The sequence below is a fragment of the Ictalurus furcatus genome, chromosome 7, assembly GCF_023375685.1.
Source record: "Ictalurus furcatus strain D&B chromosome 7, Billie_1.0, whole genome shotgun sequence".
NCBI lineage: Eukaryota > Metazoa > Chordata > Actinopteri > Siluriformes > Ictaluridae > Ictalurus > Ictalurus furcatus.
The window spans coordinates 6,853,540-6,870,137 of record NC_071261.1 but is presented as its reverse complement, the minus strand read 5'-3'; the positions used below and the strand labels follow the sequence as shown (position 1 = coordinate 6,870,137).

General features: G+C 44.6%; 2 protein-coding genes across 2 annotated transcripts; both read left to right on the top strand.

Annotated features, from left to right (window-relative positions):
- The first annotated feature begins 4,278 nt into the window (after positions 1-4,278).
- opn4.1 (opsin 4.1) lies at positions 4,279-7,164 on the top strand. The gene has a single exon (XM_053628054.1). The coding sequence runs from the start codon at positions 5,479-5,481 to the stop codon at positions 6,982-6,984; it is 1,506 nt and encodes a 501-aa protein (XP_053484029.1). The 5' UTR covers positions 4,279-5,478; the 3' UTR covers positions 6,985-7,164.
- Positions 7,165-8,936: 1,772 nt separating this feature from the next.
- Positions 8,937-14,712, top strand: tmem53 (transmembrane protein 53). The gene is made up of 3 exons (XM_053628040.1): positions 8,937-9,112; positions 13,237-13,340; positions 13,440-14,712. Exons 1-3 carry the CDS (start codon positions 9,058-9,060, stop codon positions 14,124-14,126), a joined length of 846 nt encoding a protein of 281 aa, XP_053484015.1. The 5' UTR covers positions 8,937-9,057; the 3' UTR covers positions 14,127-14,712.
- The last annotated feature ends 1,886 nt before the right edge of the window (positions 14,713-16,598 follow it).

Below are 16,598 nucleotides of genomic sequence, written 5' to 3'. Positions count from 1 at the left end.
GGTACAGTGTGTGTTCTAACAAACGGTGCTGGTTATTTCCTTCACAAATCTATTTCGTTTACTAAAATGCGCTTTTAAACAGAACTGAGAAACGTTTTCTTCCCTGAAAGGTGCTTGAAGTTAGCGTGACGTGGACTTGGGTGAGTGTTTCATGTTTCATTTATTTTGACTACCGATTTGTGATCAGGTTTCACAACGGAAGTTGTTTTCCGAGAGTTTCTAATGTGCGAAATGCATGTCTGATCACTGCACTCTTTAGTACAGTAGTATGCCTAATGTAACCATTGTCAAGTTTCTCAAAGAAGCTGATGTAACACTTAAATGTTAATGTGCACTTCCAAAAAAAAAAAAAAAAAAAAAAAAAAAAAACCACTTGATTTAAAGGATTTAAGTAGGCGGCTTGCACAGAGATGGGATAAACAAAAATGTATTCTCATTTAAATATCCTTCACCGCACCGTTACACAACCAAGCGAATATGTACAGTGCTTTGAAAAAAGAATATCTGATTTCTTCTGTTTTGTGTATATCTTGTAATAAATAGTTTTAGATCTTCAAAGGGAATACAACATAAAACAAAGGCAACCCGAGTAAACACAATACAGTTTTTATTGTATTTTTTTTTATGGTAGCAAAAAAAAGCTATCCAATACCCATGTGAAAAACTAACTGCCCCCTTAAACTTAAAATCTGTTTGTGCCACTTTTAGCAGCAATAACTGCAACCAAACGCTTCCGATATCTGAGGAGCAGAGTTTCACGTACTTCTAGGACTAGGGTTTACTCCTCTGCTTTGGATCGTTGTCTTGCTGCGTAATCCAGTTGCGCTTGAGTTTCAACTTATGGACTGAAGACCGGACATTCTCCTTTAGGATTTTCTGGTAGAGAGCAGAATTCATGTTTCCCTCAATTATTGCAAGTTGCCCAGACCCTGAAGCAGCAAAGCATCCCCACATCATCACACTTCCTCCACCATGCTTGACTGTAGGTCTGATTTCTTTTTGTGGAATTCAGTGTTTGGTTTACGCCAGATGTAACGGGACCCGTGTCTTCCAAACAGTTCCACTTTCAGCTCATCAGTCCACAGAACATTCTCCCAAAAGGTTTGAGGATCATCAGGGTGTGTTTTGGTAAAATTCAGACGAGTCTTAATGTTCTTCTGGGTTAGCAGTGGTTTTCTCCTCACCACTCTTCCATGGATGACATTTTTGCCCAGAGTCTTTCTGATAGTGGAGACATGAACAGTGACCTTTATTGATGCAAGAGAGGCCTGTAGGTCCTTTGATGTTGTCCTTGGGTCTGTTGTGACTTCCTGGATGAATCATTGCTGTGCACTTGGAGGAATTTTGGAAGGTCGGCCACTTCTTGGAAGGTTCACTACTGTGCTGAGTTTTTCCATTTGGAGATAACGGCTCTCACTGTGGTTGTTTGGAGTCTCGAGCCTTTGAAATAACTTTGTAACCCTTCCCAGACTGATGTATTTCAATCACCTTCTTCCTCATCATTTCTGGAATTTCTTTCAATTTTAGCATAGTGTGTTACTGAGTAAGACCTTTTATCCAACTTCATGCTGTTGAAAAAGTTCTATTTAAGTGTAAATTTGATTGAACAGGGTTTGCAGTAATCAGGACTGGATGTGTCTAGTCCAGCTGAACCCCGTTATCAATGCAGTTTCATAGATTTGGGGAATTAGTAACTACAAGGGCAAATACATTTTCACACAGGCCTAGTTGGTATTGGATAACACTTTTGCTTCAATAAATAATCATATAAAAACTGTATTGTGTATTTACACAAAGGTTGCCTTTGTTTCATCTTCCAGTTTGTCTTAAGTTCTGAAACATTTTAGTATGAGAGCTACACAAAAACAGAAGAAATCAGGATGGGGGTAAATACTTTTTCACAGCACTGTATATGTACACATCTGTGCCCTATCTAAGATCCTAAGTTGCCTAGTGGTTTTCTGTCATCACAGATAGCGGTAATAAGTTGATAGATTGATGTAGTCATTAGGCTGTGTTTAGTACTGGAGTAAAATTCCTCGAAAATTAAATACCTAAAAAAAAAAAAAGTTAGTGTTCTTTGGTTTGTCCCTTTAGAGGGACCCTTAATGTGCTTTCACACTACACAATTCATTCTCAACCTACGATATGTTTCATCAAAAGTCATTCATTGCCAATATTTCATCCACCTAATTTAAAGGTCAATTTAATTGACTTCGATACCAGCTAGTTCACTGATGCTAGGTAGGACGGGTCAGAGCGTCGTTATGGTTACAGTTACAGGGTCAACCGAGATGCTTTTTTCCTTCAGCACAAAATGCTCACCGACCAATGATTTTCCTCCCAGCAGTATGAAAGTATGCATGAGAGCTTCTGTAGAACCTTATACAGTGTTTTAAAAGGGTTCTAAAAGGGCGCTGAGAACTATTTACTATCCGAAGAACCCGTAGGGAACCATATAGTCTAGGAGTGTGGATTAATGAAGTGTTTATACTCCACTACTTTCCATCCCTGAGGTAAGGCATTAAGAAGCTGGGCGACGTGTCGGACAAAAGTGGAACGATCTAGTCGAGAAAAGAGCATTAGAACGTCAAAATAATCATTTCCAGAAGGTGGAATCCTGGTGTAGCTGTAAATTTCACACTTAAATTTAACGGTACGATGCTTTTAGGCGGACGGCAGGAATTTCACAGGGATTATTCAATTCAACTCTGAAATGTTTAAAACTCCACAGACGCTAAAAGACTCATGGAATCAGCAATGACACAAAGCCAGTTGGACGAGGTGGAAAAATTACTGAGCAGTATAATCTGCATGTTTAATAAGGTATGAAAACGGTTTTGATCCAAGAGTTTTGTTTTTTTTTTAAAACGCTTAGCGGCATTTATTTGTACTGACTTTTTGTCTTTCTCAGTATTCCCAGTCTGACGCATTGCTCCCATTGGTTGAGGAACCTCTACCTGAGCAGGGTATGAGAGTCACCGATGACGCGGTTCAGCCTTTCAGTCCCGTCACAGGGGCAGGTTTGTCTTCAGACGACTGCTTGTGAAGAACTTCACACCTCTGGGATAATAATCAATGATGGGATGGCTCTCTTAAAAATGAGCTAGTGATTACGGTTTTTGTTTAACAAACAATGAAAAAGCAACATTTTTATCCATGCATCTAATGTTGTGAAACAGTTTAGTTCCTGTTATCGCTTAGGTTATTGCAGTCATTTCCTCACCAGCCTCTCGTACTTCTCTTTTTAATAAGGCATAACAATGCAGCTTGTCATGTTGCGTATCACCTCTGACTGTCACAAAGTGCTGGCACTGGAGACGCCTTCTCATAAATGCGTACAGAAAACATCACCGTCTTAACAATTCTACATCGTTTGTTTGTTAAACAACATATTCTTTAATTGTTTATTACGAGGTTTAGTGAGTCTGCCATACAAGTTCCTGTAAATGAGCTGTTACTATAGATACGATAGCATAGAAGAACTCCCGCTATAGAAAACGAATCAACGTCTTCTGACCAATCGGCGCTGTGGTATAACTGAGTTCATACTACAATTCCATGTTCCACCCCATCATTGATTATCTTCTTATAAAAGTACAGCCGATCGTTTTATTCCTTGCTTATTATATCTGATGATGATCTTGCTTTCCAGACGTATGGAGGTCCAATGGATTCTGCTTGGCCAACACTGAAACTTTACTTTATGATGCATCTTTATTGAAGGACAGTGAGAAATCAAAGTGTGAGTAAGATCACTGACTATTTTGGAGTAAAACTGGCAGATTTAAAATTGAATAGAGAATGTGTGTGAGAGTCTATGGGCTCACACTGTATGTTCTCAGATACAGTGTCCTGTTGCACATGCAAAAGTTCATTAGATCATGAGATCACTTTCTTGCCCGTTCACCAAATGTTCATCTTCCAGGTGGTGACATGGACACAGACAAGGTGGGAGAGGATGTGTCATGAAGAACGTTGACGTCCAATAAAAGTGGGCTACATAATCCGGACCATATTAATAATATACTACAAAGTAATATTATCGGCTTGGCTTCTCTCCAGGTGTTGTGGAATGACAGACTGTGCTCGAAGTGCACTGGCTGCCACCTCCTGGTTAGTTTATATCTGACTCCTTTCATGAATTTTCATCCCTGCTCTCGTCACCAATGCTTTTAAAAGCCTCCTAATACATTTGTCATAATTATGACTAAATCAAATGACTTCTTCTTCGTGTGGAAAATGTCAGAACTTTAGTACGATGGTGTTTCGTAGGATTGTGTTTATAGTTTTAGAGTTAGATGACGTGTAATGGCTGAAATGAAATAAGTCACAATGGGATTCCTATGCACTAGAGTGTTATTATAAATCAATAAACGCTTAACATCACTAGCGCAAAGCTAAAACTGTTCAGTATCATCAGATTTATTTCAATTTACATTTGTAAAGACCCTGTTATAGGTGGCTTAGTGGTCAGCACATCCGCCTCACACCTCCAGCGTTGAGGGTTCGATTCCTGTCGCTGCCCTGTGTGTGCGGAGTTTGCAGGTTCTCCTCCGGGTTCCTCCGGGTACTCCGGTTTCCTCCCCCAGTCCAAAGACATGCATGGTAGGCTGATTGGCGTGTCCAAAGTGTCCGTAGTGTATGAACGGGTGTGTGTGTGAGTGTGTATGTGATTGTGCCCTGCGATGGATTGGCACCCTGTCCAGTGTGTACCTCACCTTGTGCCCCATGCCCCCCCCCCCCGGGACAGGTTCCCCTGTAGGATAAGCGGTATAGAAAATGGATGGATGGATGGAAGTCCCTGTTATAATGGCAATTTTCAGGGACTTTCTGGTGGGGAACTTTTGCTGTTCAGGTCAGCACTTCTTAGAATAAAGGATGTTAATTATGGGAACAAATGCACAGCTCTACATTTTGAACTCTGCCTAATTGATTCAGCTCACCACCGCCACTCAAACGATCTATTTAGCTTCATTTTGGGTCAGAAAGCGTCTTTAGGGCTTAAATATTAGGCTGAACCCAAGCAGTAGTGACAGTTAGTCAATTAATGACTCCTAAAATCCATAGTTTGTCATGGTCCACTTTTTTCTCTTACTATAAGGGTCCCTTTCCCTATCCCCTCCATACCCATGATGATGACGCATATAATTTTTGGGAAAACCACATGTTGATATAAATTAATGTGTGCTTTTTGGACAGGCTTAATTTTGAGTCTGCTACTATTTTGAATCTCCACCATAGGTGAGGACGTCAATCCGTGGATGTAAAACCAGACCAGAGAACACAAATCAATGCCATCCTGTGTGCAATGATCAATATACATATAAAAAGCTAGCGCTGGAGACATTTTTGCTCACGTTGAGAGTACGACGGGATACATTTTTAAATTTTTTTACACTTTCCGCCAAGTCTTCTTTAAACATAACCTTTTGTTTTAAATATACATTATATTTTGGACCATTCTTGCTGAAGATCATGAACCTCCAGTCAACTGAGAGTGAGAGCGAGAGTGATCTCTGCCACCCAGGCGGTTCTAACTGCACGGCCGTGGTTAAGGAGTCCCTGAGTGCTGAGAACTATAAGATGCAGCACATACCATCCCGTGGGCCGACCCCCGTCCACCACAACGAATTTGCACACCTGTTTCCTACTGTGGACGTCCCGGATCACGCTCACTACGTTATCGGGTCGGTCATCCTCATCGTGGGGATCACAGGCGTAATAGGGAATGCGCTGGTCATCTATGTGTTCTGCCGCAGCCGCCCACTACGTACACCAGGGAACATGTTGGTGGTCAACCTGGCCGTGTCTGACTTCTTCATGTCACTCACTCAGCCGCCAGTGTTCTTTGTGGCCAGCCTTCACCGGCGTTGGGTGTTCAGCGAGCTTGCGTGTGAACTGTATGCCTTCTGTGGTGCCCTCTTTGGGATCTGCTCCATGATGACTCTAACAGCTATAGCTGTCGACCGCTGCCTTGCCATAACCCGGCCTCTTGCTTTGCTGGGACAGGTCAATCAAGGCAGAGTTGGTACAGTGCTAGCCCTGGTATGGCTCTATGCTCTGGGCTGGAGTCTACCTCCTTTCTTCGGCTGGAGTGCGTATGTTCCCGAGGGTCTCCAGACCTCCTGCTCTTGGGACTACATGTCATTCACGCCATCGGTGCGCACCTACACCATTCTTCTCTTCATGTTCGTCTTCTTCATCCCTCTGAGCATCATTGCTGCCTGTTACTTGGTCATCTTCCGAGCTATCCGAAAAACCCGGAGAGAGGTAAGACATCTTGACTCCAGTGAAACACCTAAGGCGCTCGAATGCATCAAGACTGAATGGAAAATGGCTAAAGTGGCCCTCTTGGTCATCTTACTATTTGTGATTTCCTGGTCACCTTACTCCGTGGTGGCTCTCACAGCCACAGCTGGCTATGCTCATGTCATCACTCCTTATATGAACTCCATCCCTGCAGTGATTGCCAAGGCTTCTGCCATCCACAACCCCATAATCTATGCTATTACACACCCTAAATACAGACTAGCCATTGTGCGCCATGTTCCTCTTCTTCGCTTTATCCTGTGTGTTGGAATGAATAAGCGCTCATCCTCCATCTTCACCAGTGGCACCTCTTCTCATCAGGCAGCCCTAACCAGCCAGCATGCCCTGGGTGTCCGGATTGGCAATGCCACGCGTGCTAACTGCCGCTGGGGGAAGACAAGGCTGTCCTCTGCTTCTGACACCGAATCCTGCTGGACAGACAGTGAGGCTGATGGCTCCAGTACCAACTCGCTGCCTTTCGCCAGACGCGTGTCTACAGAGATCTCTTCAGACACTGCCATCCCTCCGGAGCAGGCTGGCACGAGCGCAGGAATTGGGCAGAAAATGGTGAAGGTTGACAGAGTTAGCAGCATTCCTCTGCCCTCCATTATTCTGGAACCAGACGGAGGAGTGCTTTCTAACACTAAATCTTTTCTCCTATCAGGTAACTGACCGAGGACTGCCACTGCAGGGCTTTGATGGATGTTCTTTTTAAAACGTGCTTCACTGTATAAACTCTATGGTGTATTATTAAAGATGGGTAAAAAGTACTCCAGTTCTTCCTCTTTTACCCATGTACAAATTTAATCATATATAATTTCACTGAATGTATAGAATTACATTCTTTTCAGAAGCTTCAATTCATATATCTGTCCTGTGTACGCCGGTGTTTTCGTTATATATATTTAAAAACCTGAATAAAACACTCGAGTTGAGATCAGTCACGCTTCTTTTTTTCACAGACACCCTCAGACTAAGCCTACTTAAGCATAACCGCAGTGCAGTTAAGAAATTCCTGCTTAAAGACACTCCACATCATCATCATCATCATCATCATCATCAGACGCCAGATCATCGTCAGGTCGACTGTAGAAAGACACTCGCTGATCGAGGACTTACTTGAAAATAAGAAAGCAATAGTAACAATAACTTGTCATTTCATTCATTGGCATCTATGCAATGCTAACAGCGTATGTCTTCCCAAAACCAAATATAAAATATCAGCAAAAAAAAAAGCAATTTAGAGTAGTCAGGACAGGACACTCTCTCCTCAGCCCCATGGCCGTCTCCGCAGCAGTTTTGCAGACGGTTATCTTTGTCGTTTTCCCCCAATCCTAATCGAATCAGTATTTGAAGAACCGACTGACAAACATCTCCCAGTTTCTCATACCCGGCATTCTTAATCGATACATTACAACAACATATTAAACAACACAATGAGCCATGTTGTTTGCTGCTCTCTTTCAAGCTAGTTACGGAGACATCAACACAACGCGTGTTTTGACTGCTTGTTAGTGAGAATAAGCTGTGTAAGCTTGTTCGTTGTCACATGACAGTACATAAAGGTGCATTAGTCATGATTCATCAAGACTGAACCTCTAGCTGTTAAATACAACAGCACTGGAACATGATGTGCCCATGTACACAAGTATACCCCCAGAATCTAGACTCACCAGTGGAGTTCAATTAGAGCTAGCATTACAAGGGATTGTCCCGACCATGTCCCGAGAACGGTCAGGGGAACCGCTGCCGTATTGTTTTTTCTTTGAAACGAGCTCCCATGAGATTTGTCACTATTGGTGTTAGCTAATATTCACTGTTAGCTTGAATGCATTTCTGTGAAGGTGGTTCATCAAAAGAACGACCTTATCTGGCTCGCTATGTGATTAAAAAAAAAAAAAGGGCCTATTTGATTTACATTAAACCACCCATTCAAGCAATTCAACGCTTTATACGGCTTGAGTTTTCATACAGGTCCAGGAGCAATGTTTCTAACTGCTTATACAGATTCATCCCCTTCACCAATAATACGTTACTTGCAAAGCAGCTACCAAAGTTTATTTTGTTTATAATATTAGAATGGGTCCATTCTGCAGTGAAATTCATGTCTAATTTATATATGATTTAATAGCTTATTTTAATAAATAACAAAAATCTGAAAGGTGTTTCTTATCCCTGACACCTAGATGAACACTTTACAGTTGGTTATATGACTGTAAGTCATTCCCTTCAAATGCTATTGAAGTTAGAATCGTGTATAACAATGTCGTATGTAACTTTAGAGACGGTCCCTTAATTTCCTCATATCCACGAATATCGAACATCCAACCAACTTTATGGAAGTTTTCCTATTTACATTATTAACATAGATTCAAGTGCCGCAAAGGCTTCACTTTGAAAATGGAGGCTATATTTGTAGGAATTTAGTTATTCTTTATAGGACGTGCACAGGCCCAAATGACCACCGACGGTTACATTTTACGTTTCGATAGCAACGTTTCATTGAAACTGAGGTTGTATCCCAAATGGCGCTTTGTTGCCTATACACGTGCACTAAGTAGTGAACAATATAACAGTTATATAGTGTACTATTTGTACAACAGGAAGGGAATCGGGATTGAGCCTGAGACGTCAACCGGAAGTGCATGGGTTCTTTGATTCCCTGTACAGTGAGGTCGGAGTGAAGCTGAGGCTCGTTTTCACTTTGATGGCATTCAGACGAGAGGGATAATAAAACGTCTCAATATGGGAGATGATGGCATGGACTACAACATAGTTTTTCCGGAGCCAGAGGTCTCGGGTAAGTCGGACTAGATGTAATAGTGTCAGCTCGCAGGCGAAGAGTAGCAAGTTCCGCCTCTTTTCCAGTGGTTCTGTGTAGTAACGCCGGTTATTGTGCTACACCGTAACGCGCCGGTTATTGTGCTACACCGTAACGCGCCGGTTATTGTGCTACACCGTAACGCGCCGGTTATTGTGATACACCGTAACGCGCCGGTTATTGTGCTACACCGTAACGCGTCAGGTTATTGTGCTACACCGTAACGCGCCGGTTATTGTGATACACCGTAACGCGTCAGGTTATTGTGCTACACCGTAACGCGCCGGTTATTGTGCTACACCGTAACGCGCCGGTTATTGTGCTACACCGTAACGCGCCGGTTATTGTGCTACACCGTAACGCGCCGGTTATTGTGATACACCGTAACGCGCCGGTTATTGTGCTACACCGTAACGCGCCGGTTATTGTGCTACACCGTAACGCGGCGGTTATTGTGCTACACCGTAACGCGCCGGTTATTGTGCTACACCGTAACGCGCCGGTTATTGTGATGCGCCGGTTATTGTGCTACACCGTAACGCGCCGGTTATTGTGTTACACCGTAACGCGCCGGTTATTGTGCTACACCGTAACGCGCCGGTTATTGTGCTACACCGTAACGCGCCGGTTATTGTGCTACACCGTAACGCGTCAGGTTATTGTGATACACCGTAACGCGCCGGTTATTGTGCTACACCGTAACGCGTCAGGTTATTGTGATACACCGTAACGCGCCGGTTATTGTGATACACCGTAACGCGCCGGTTATTGTGCTACACCGTAACGCGCCGGTTATTGTGTTACACCGTAACGCGTCAGGTTATTGTGCTACACCGTAACGCGCCGGTTATTGTGCTACACCGTAACGCGCCGGTTATTGTGCTACACCGTAACGCGCCGGTTATTGTGATGCGCCGGTTATTGTGCTACACCGTAACGCGCCGGTTATTGTGCTACACCGTAACGCGGCGGTTATTGTGCTACACCGTAACGCGCCGGTTATTGTGCTACACCGTAACGCGCCGGTTATTGTGCTACACCGTAACGCGCCGGTTATTGTGATGCGCCGGTTATTGTGCTACACCGTAATGCGCCGGTTATTGTGTTACACCGTAACGCGCCGGTTATTGTGCTACACCGTAACGCGCCGGTTATTGTGCTACACCGTAACGCGCCGGTTATTGTGATACACCGTAACGCGTCAGGTTATTGTGATACACCGTAACGCGCCGGTTATTGTGCTACACCGTAACACGTCAGGTTATTGTGATACACCGTAACGCGCCGGTTATTGTGATACACCGTAACGCGCCGGTTATTGTGCTACACCGTAACGCGCCGGTTATTGTGTTACACCGTAACGCGTCAGGTTATTGTGCTACACCGTAACGCGCCGGTTATTGTGCTACACCGTAACGCGCCGGTTATTGTGCTACACCGTAACGCGCCGGTTATTGTGCTACACCGTAACGCGCCGGTTATTGTGATGCGCCGGTTATTGTGCTACACCGTAACGCGCCGGTTATTGTGTTACACCGTAACGCGCCGGTTATTGTGTTACACCGTAACGCGCCGGTTATTGTGCTACACCGTAACGCGCCGGTTATTGTGCTACACCGTAACGCGCCGGTTATTGTGCTACACCGTAACGCGCCGGTTATTGTGATACACCGTAACGCGTCAGGTTATTGTGATACACCGTAACGCGCCGGTTATTGTGATACACCGTAACGCGCCGGTTATTGTGCTACACCGTAACGCGCCGGTTATTGTGCTACACCGTAACGCGCCGGTTATTGTGATGCGCCGGTTATTGTGCTACACCGTAACGCGCCGGTTATTGTGTTACACCGTAACGCGCCGGTTATTGTGCTACACCGTAACGCGTCAGGTTATTGTGATACACCGTAACGCGCCGGTTATTGTGCTACACCGTAACGCGCCGGTTATTGTGCTACACCGTAACGCGTCAGGTTATTGTGATACACCGTAACGCGCCGGTTATTGTGATACACCGTAACGCGTCAGGTTATTGTGATACACCGTAACGCGCCGGTTATTGTGATACACCGTAACGCGCCGGTTATTGTGCTACACCGTAACGCGCCGGTTATTGTGCTACACCGTAACGCGCCGGTTATTGTGCTACACCGTAACGCGCCGGTTATTGTGATGCGCCGGTTATTGTGCTACACCGTAACGCGCCGGTTATTGTGCTACACCGTAACGCGCCGGTTATTGTGATGCGCCGGTTATTGTGCTACACCGTAACGCGCCGGTTATTGTGCTACACCGTAACGCGCCGGTTATTGTGCTACACCGTAACGCGCCGGTTATTGTGATACACCGTAACGCGTCAGGTTATTGTGATACACCGTAACGCGCCGGTTATTGTGATACACCGTAACGCGTCAGGTTATTGTGATACACCGTAACGCGCCGGTTATTGTGATACACCGTAACGTGCCGGTTATTGTGCTACACCGTAACGCGCCGGTTATTGTGCTACACCGTAACGCGCCGGTTATTGTGCTACACCGTAACGCGCCGGTTATTGTGCTACACCGTAACGCGTCAGGTTATTGTGATACACCGTAACGCGCCGGTTATTGTGCTACACCGTAACGCGCCGGTTATTGTGCTACACCGTAACGCGCCGGTTATTGTGCTACACCGTAACGCGCCGGTTATCGTGATGCGCCGGTTATTGTGCTACACCGTAACGCGCCGGTTATTGTGTTACACCGTAACGCGCCGGTTATTGTGTTACACTGTAACGCGCCGGTTATTGTGTTACACCGTAACGCACCGGTTATTGTGATACACCGTAACGCGCCGGTTATTGTGATACACCGTAACGCGCCGGTTATTGTGCTACACCGTAACGCGCCGGTTATTGTGATACACCGTAACGCGCCGGTTACTGTGCTACACCGTAACGCGCCGGTTACTGTGCTACACCGTAACGCGCCGGTTATTGTGATGCGCCGGTTATTGTGATACACCGTAACGCGCCGGTTATTGTGATACACCGTAACGCGCCGTTATTGTGCTACACCGTAACGCGCCGGTTATTGTGATACACCGTAACGCGCCGGTTATTGTGCTACACCGTAACGCGGCGGTTATTGTGATACACCGTAACGCGCCGGTTATTGTGCTACACCGTAACGCGCCGGTTATTGTGCTACACCGTAACGCGCCGGTTATTGTGCTACACCGTAACGCGCCGGTTATTGTGCTACACCGTAACGCGCCGGTTATTCTGCTACACCGTAACGCGCCGGTTATTGTGTTACACCGTAACGCGCCGGTTATTGTGATACACCGTAACGCGCCGGTTATTGTGCTACACCGTAACGCGCCGGTTATTGTGTTACACCGTAACGCGTCAGGTTATTGTGATACACTGTAACGCGCCGGTTATTGTGATACACTGTAACGCGCCGGTTATTGTACTGCATTCTGAATCATCTGAAGTTGGTCCACTTTTGCTGTCTGGGAAGTGTCGAGACTCGTTTGCGTTAACGCTACAAACGGGATGTGGCCATATGCGTCCCAGACCACCTCCTAATATGGTTTGAGTGATCGGATCCCGATGTGTCTTTGGCACGCATATTCACATCTATACTTACCGTCCCATCGCTTAACCTCATCGCTCCAGCGTCCTGCTTTGTTCGTGATCCTGAGCTTGTGTGTCCTGTCTGTGTGGAGATTCTCATGTTCTTTCCGCCTCTTTATGGGTTTCCTCCAGGTTCTCCGGTTTCCTCGCGACTCCCACAATCATGGCTGCAGGTGGATGGGCTATGCTAATTTGGGCCCTGGATCCACTACGATCCTGACCAGGATTTGTAGATGTATGAATGAATGAAAGAATTTTGGAAACAAAACCTGTCCTCTCTGATCGATTACGTTTCAGACAGTGGTGCACATTTAAAATTTTGGCTATTAAAGCTATTCCTTTATTTAATACAGTACTGTTAACAAAGGTCTTGCGTTACAGTGTCATAGCTGGTTTGAAGTTTTAAAAGGTGTAGGCATAAGAATTTAGCTTGTTGCGCTTTGCACACCTTCCGTTTTGTTTTGTTGTTCTTTTCTTTTAGAGAAATACTGGCACGGATCGAAGCAACCGGTTGTTATCCTTTTAGGCTGGGCCGGCTGTCGAGACAAGCATCTCTCAAAGTACAGCTCGATTTATAACGAACAAGTAAGCTCTGAGCTTCGACTACCCCCAAATTCATTCTGTTATACTTTTACATGTGCGCGTTATAATCTGTGCCTTATGTTTTATTTGCCATAATTTCAGGGATGTGTAACTGTCCGCTACACAGCCCCCTTGAAGACGGTGTTCATCTCCGAATCGTTCGGCTACAAGGAGCTCCGCAGCACAGCGCACAGACTGCTGGAAATCCTGTACGACTACGAGGTAGAGAACAACCCAATCTTCTTCCATGTGTTCAGCAACGGCGGCTTCATGCTCTACCGCTACATGGTGGAGCTCGTGCAAAGCCACAAGCAGTTCGGCTCACTGTACGTGGCGGGCTCGGTGATGGACAGCGCGCCGGGAAACCAGAACGTCATCGGCGCCGTCCGAGCTCTCAAAACCACGCTTGGCACCAAGGTCAACGTCGTGCTGCGCTGTCTTCTCTTGGCTCTGTTCACCGTGACCGTGTTCCTGCTCAGAGTCGTCTTGTACCCCGTGACCAAACACTTCCACAAGAACCACTACGACGCCATGATGGAGCGTCCGGCGCCTTGGCCTCAGATGTACCTCTACTCCAGAGCAGACCTAGTGATCAGGTATAGAGACGTGCAGAAGATGGTACAATCACTGCAGGAGAAAGGGATGCGCGTCGAGAGCTTCGACTTCATCACGCCGGCTCACGTGAGTCTGTTCCGAGACTGTCCCGAAGATTATTCGAACAGGTGCCGGACTTTCCTGAAGAGCTGCATGACTAACCGTGACGAGAGCTTAACGAAGAAACGCCTGTGAACGACGTGTAACGATGACCGTATGAAAGGGTCGGGCGATATGGCAAAGAAAACGAACACATCATGATACTGATCCTTATTATTATGTCGTCCTGATGCATAACATGTATCACGATGCTTAAGCGGCAGCAAAATAGTAATGCAGTTTAAAAAACCAACTTGATTCTAGAACGAAATTTAACTCAATAAATGATATATTAACCATGGAGCTGATCAGCGTTCTAAAAATATTAGCACGCTATCTGAGAGAATTGTATTTTTCCTGTAATTGATGACAATATTGATCGTGTATCGTCATATTGCCCAGACCTACCCTATTGTGTTCTTACTTAATATTTTTTTTTAAGTGATTTGAAACTGCTGTAAAGTGTATACCCCCCCGCAACCCCCTCTTGTATAAATAGTACTGATTGACCTTATATATAAGTTTATATAAGGTTTGACTAACTGAAGTGTTGCATTCTGTATTTGTCTGGTGATGTGAATTGAAAGCTTGATTTAATTTAAGATGATTTTAAATCTACTAGACATCCTCGATCTGTTTATAACTTATGTGCCTTCCTCAAATAAAGACTCATTTCATTGGAGTAGCCGTCTGGTGGTTGGTTCACAATCTGTGTTTTTTTTTTTTAAGCGAAAAGATGGACAACTTAATGATACAGTTGAGGCCATGAGTTTACATGGATCATAAAAACACACGCTCGATTCTTAACACGGTGTGTTCTTACCTGGATGATCAACGGATGGTTTTTATATTTTGTTATAAACCTAACTCTAGTTCACGAGTTCACTGTGTGTCCTGAGCAGTTAAACTTCCCACCGTTCTTCAGAAAAATCCTCCAGGTCCTGCACATTCATTACTTTTCCAGCATCTTCTACATATTTGAGCCCTTTCCAACAACGGCTATATGATGTTGAGATCCATCTTTTCACACCGAGGGACTCGTACACGACTGTTACAAAAGGTACAAACATTCACTGGTGCTCAAGAAGGCAACACGATACACTACGAGCCAGGGGGGTGTAAACTTTTGAACAGGATGATCGGTGTAAATCGTTATTATTTTGTCCTCTGGTAAACATCTAAATATCTAATGTAGCTTCTGAAGGGTGGTACAAAACGAAAAAAAATAAGCAAAATGATTTACACCGATCGTCCTGTTCAAAAGTTTACACCCCCCCGTTGTTTTCTTGAGCATCAGTGAACGCTTGCACCGTATATCGTAGTCGTGTACGAGTCCCTCAGGTGTCCTCAGTGTGAAAAGATAGATCTCAACATCATATAGTCACTGTTGGAAAGGGGTCAAATATGCAAAGATGCTGGAAAAGCAAAGAATGTGCCGGACTTCTGCACTTAAACTTATGACCTCACACGCTCATGAGACGTGAGGAGATCTGTCCGACGTACCAGTAATGGTATTTATCCATCATTATATGCCAGTGGTGCTGTTATTAAGAATGTACTATATAATTTAATTCCTTCATTTTCAGTCATCACTTTATTGTGGTCAGGGTTAAGTAGATGTGAAGTCTGTCTGGACATGAGGCAGGGATACACCCTGGAAGGGATGTCGTCTATATGTTTTTGTGGATATTTTTGTCTTGACTTTAACATGTTTATAGATACCTCCCCCCCCCTGGAGTTACAGACTGTTAACAGCTCCATTCATGCTTGCTGTGGAGACATTTCACCTCCAGGCAGGTCAAATCCGCCTTTGCCAGCAATCATACGAGCAGCAGCACTTCAAACTGATCACGCAGATCTTCCCATCGGATGTCTGGAACTGTCATGTTTGACATTTCAGACCGAGCCATTGGCATTTGTCTTTCCAGAAAGCTCACCCTGCTACTTCATGTATCATTTAAAGGTACTGGTAGGGCAAAGAGTTTATAGATACACTTAGACAGATGAACATCGCTTATTGGAGTGCACAGGGACTGGATTGTCCTGTCTGGGAAAACATGCAGCTCATGTGCTTTAAGTAATTCCGATTTGATCTTTGTAGGACAGACAGTCTGTGTTCTGATGTCAACCCAGACAGGTCACATGATAGGAATTATTCTTATCTCTGAACAGATCTCAGAGTGGAAAGCTGTATGGGAATGTAGATACTATTTTTCTTCTCTCCATGTGATTATGAAAATTGCTCAGATATGCTGTAGTACGTCAAGTTCACCTGCACTGCTTTGACTGCATTCTTTTCAAAAGGGGGCGCCATTTCTCTTTTTATTTCACTGCCACAAAACATCATGTATCATCATGTTACAGTCTTTCCTCAGAGGTATGTAAATAACAGTTTTATTTATTTACAATCTGACCAAAGAATTACGGATATATCCCGAGAGAAAAAAAAAAAGCCCATATATACAGTCCATGAGGTCCATAAGTATTTGGACACCGACACAAGTTTCATAATTTTGCCTCTGTACACCACCACAATGGGTTTGAAATGAAGCAATCAAGATGTCGTTG

What these genes read in the sequence shown, in the direction of transcription:
- opn4.1 (XM_053628054.1), top strand. Translation starts at nt 5,479, where the DNA reads ATGAACCTCCAGTCAACTGAGAGTGAGAGCGAGAGTGATCTCTGCCAC.
- tmem53 (XM_053628040.1), top strand. Translation starts at nt 9,058, where the DNA reads ATGGGAGATGATGGCATGGACTACAACATAGTTTTTCCGGAGCCAGAG. An exon ending in TCCGGAGCCAGAGGTCTCGG is followed by an intron (nt 9,113 to 13,236) that starts GTAAGTCGGACT and finishes CTTTTCTTTTAG; the next exon opens with AGAAATACTGGCACGGATCG. An exon ending in GCTCGATTTATAACGAACAA is followed by an intron (nt 13,341 to 13,439) that starts GTAAGCTCTGAG and finishes CCATAATTTCAG; the next exon opens with GGATGTGTAACTGTCCGCTA.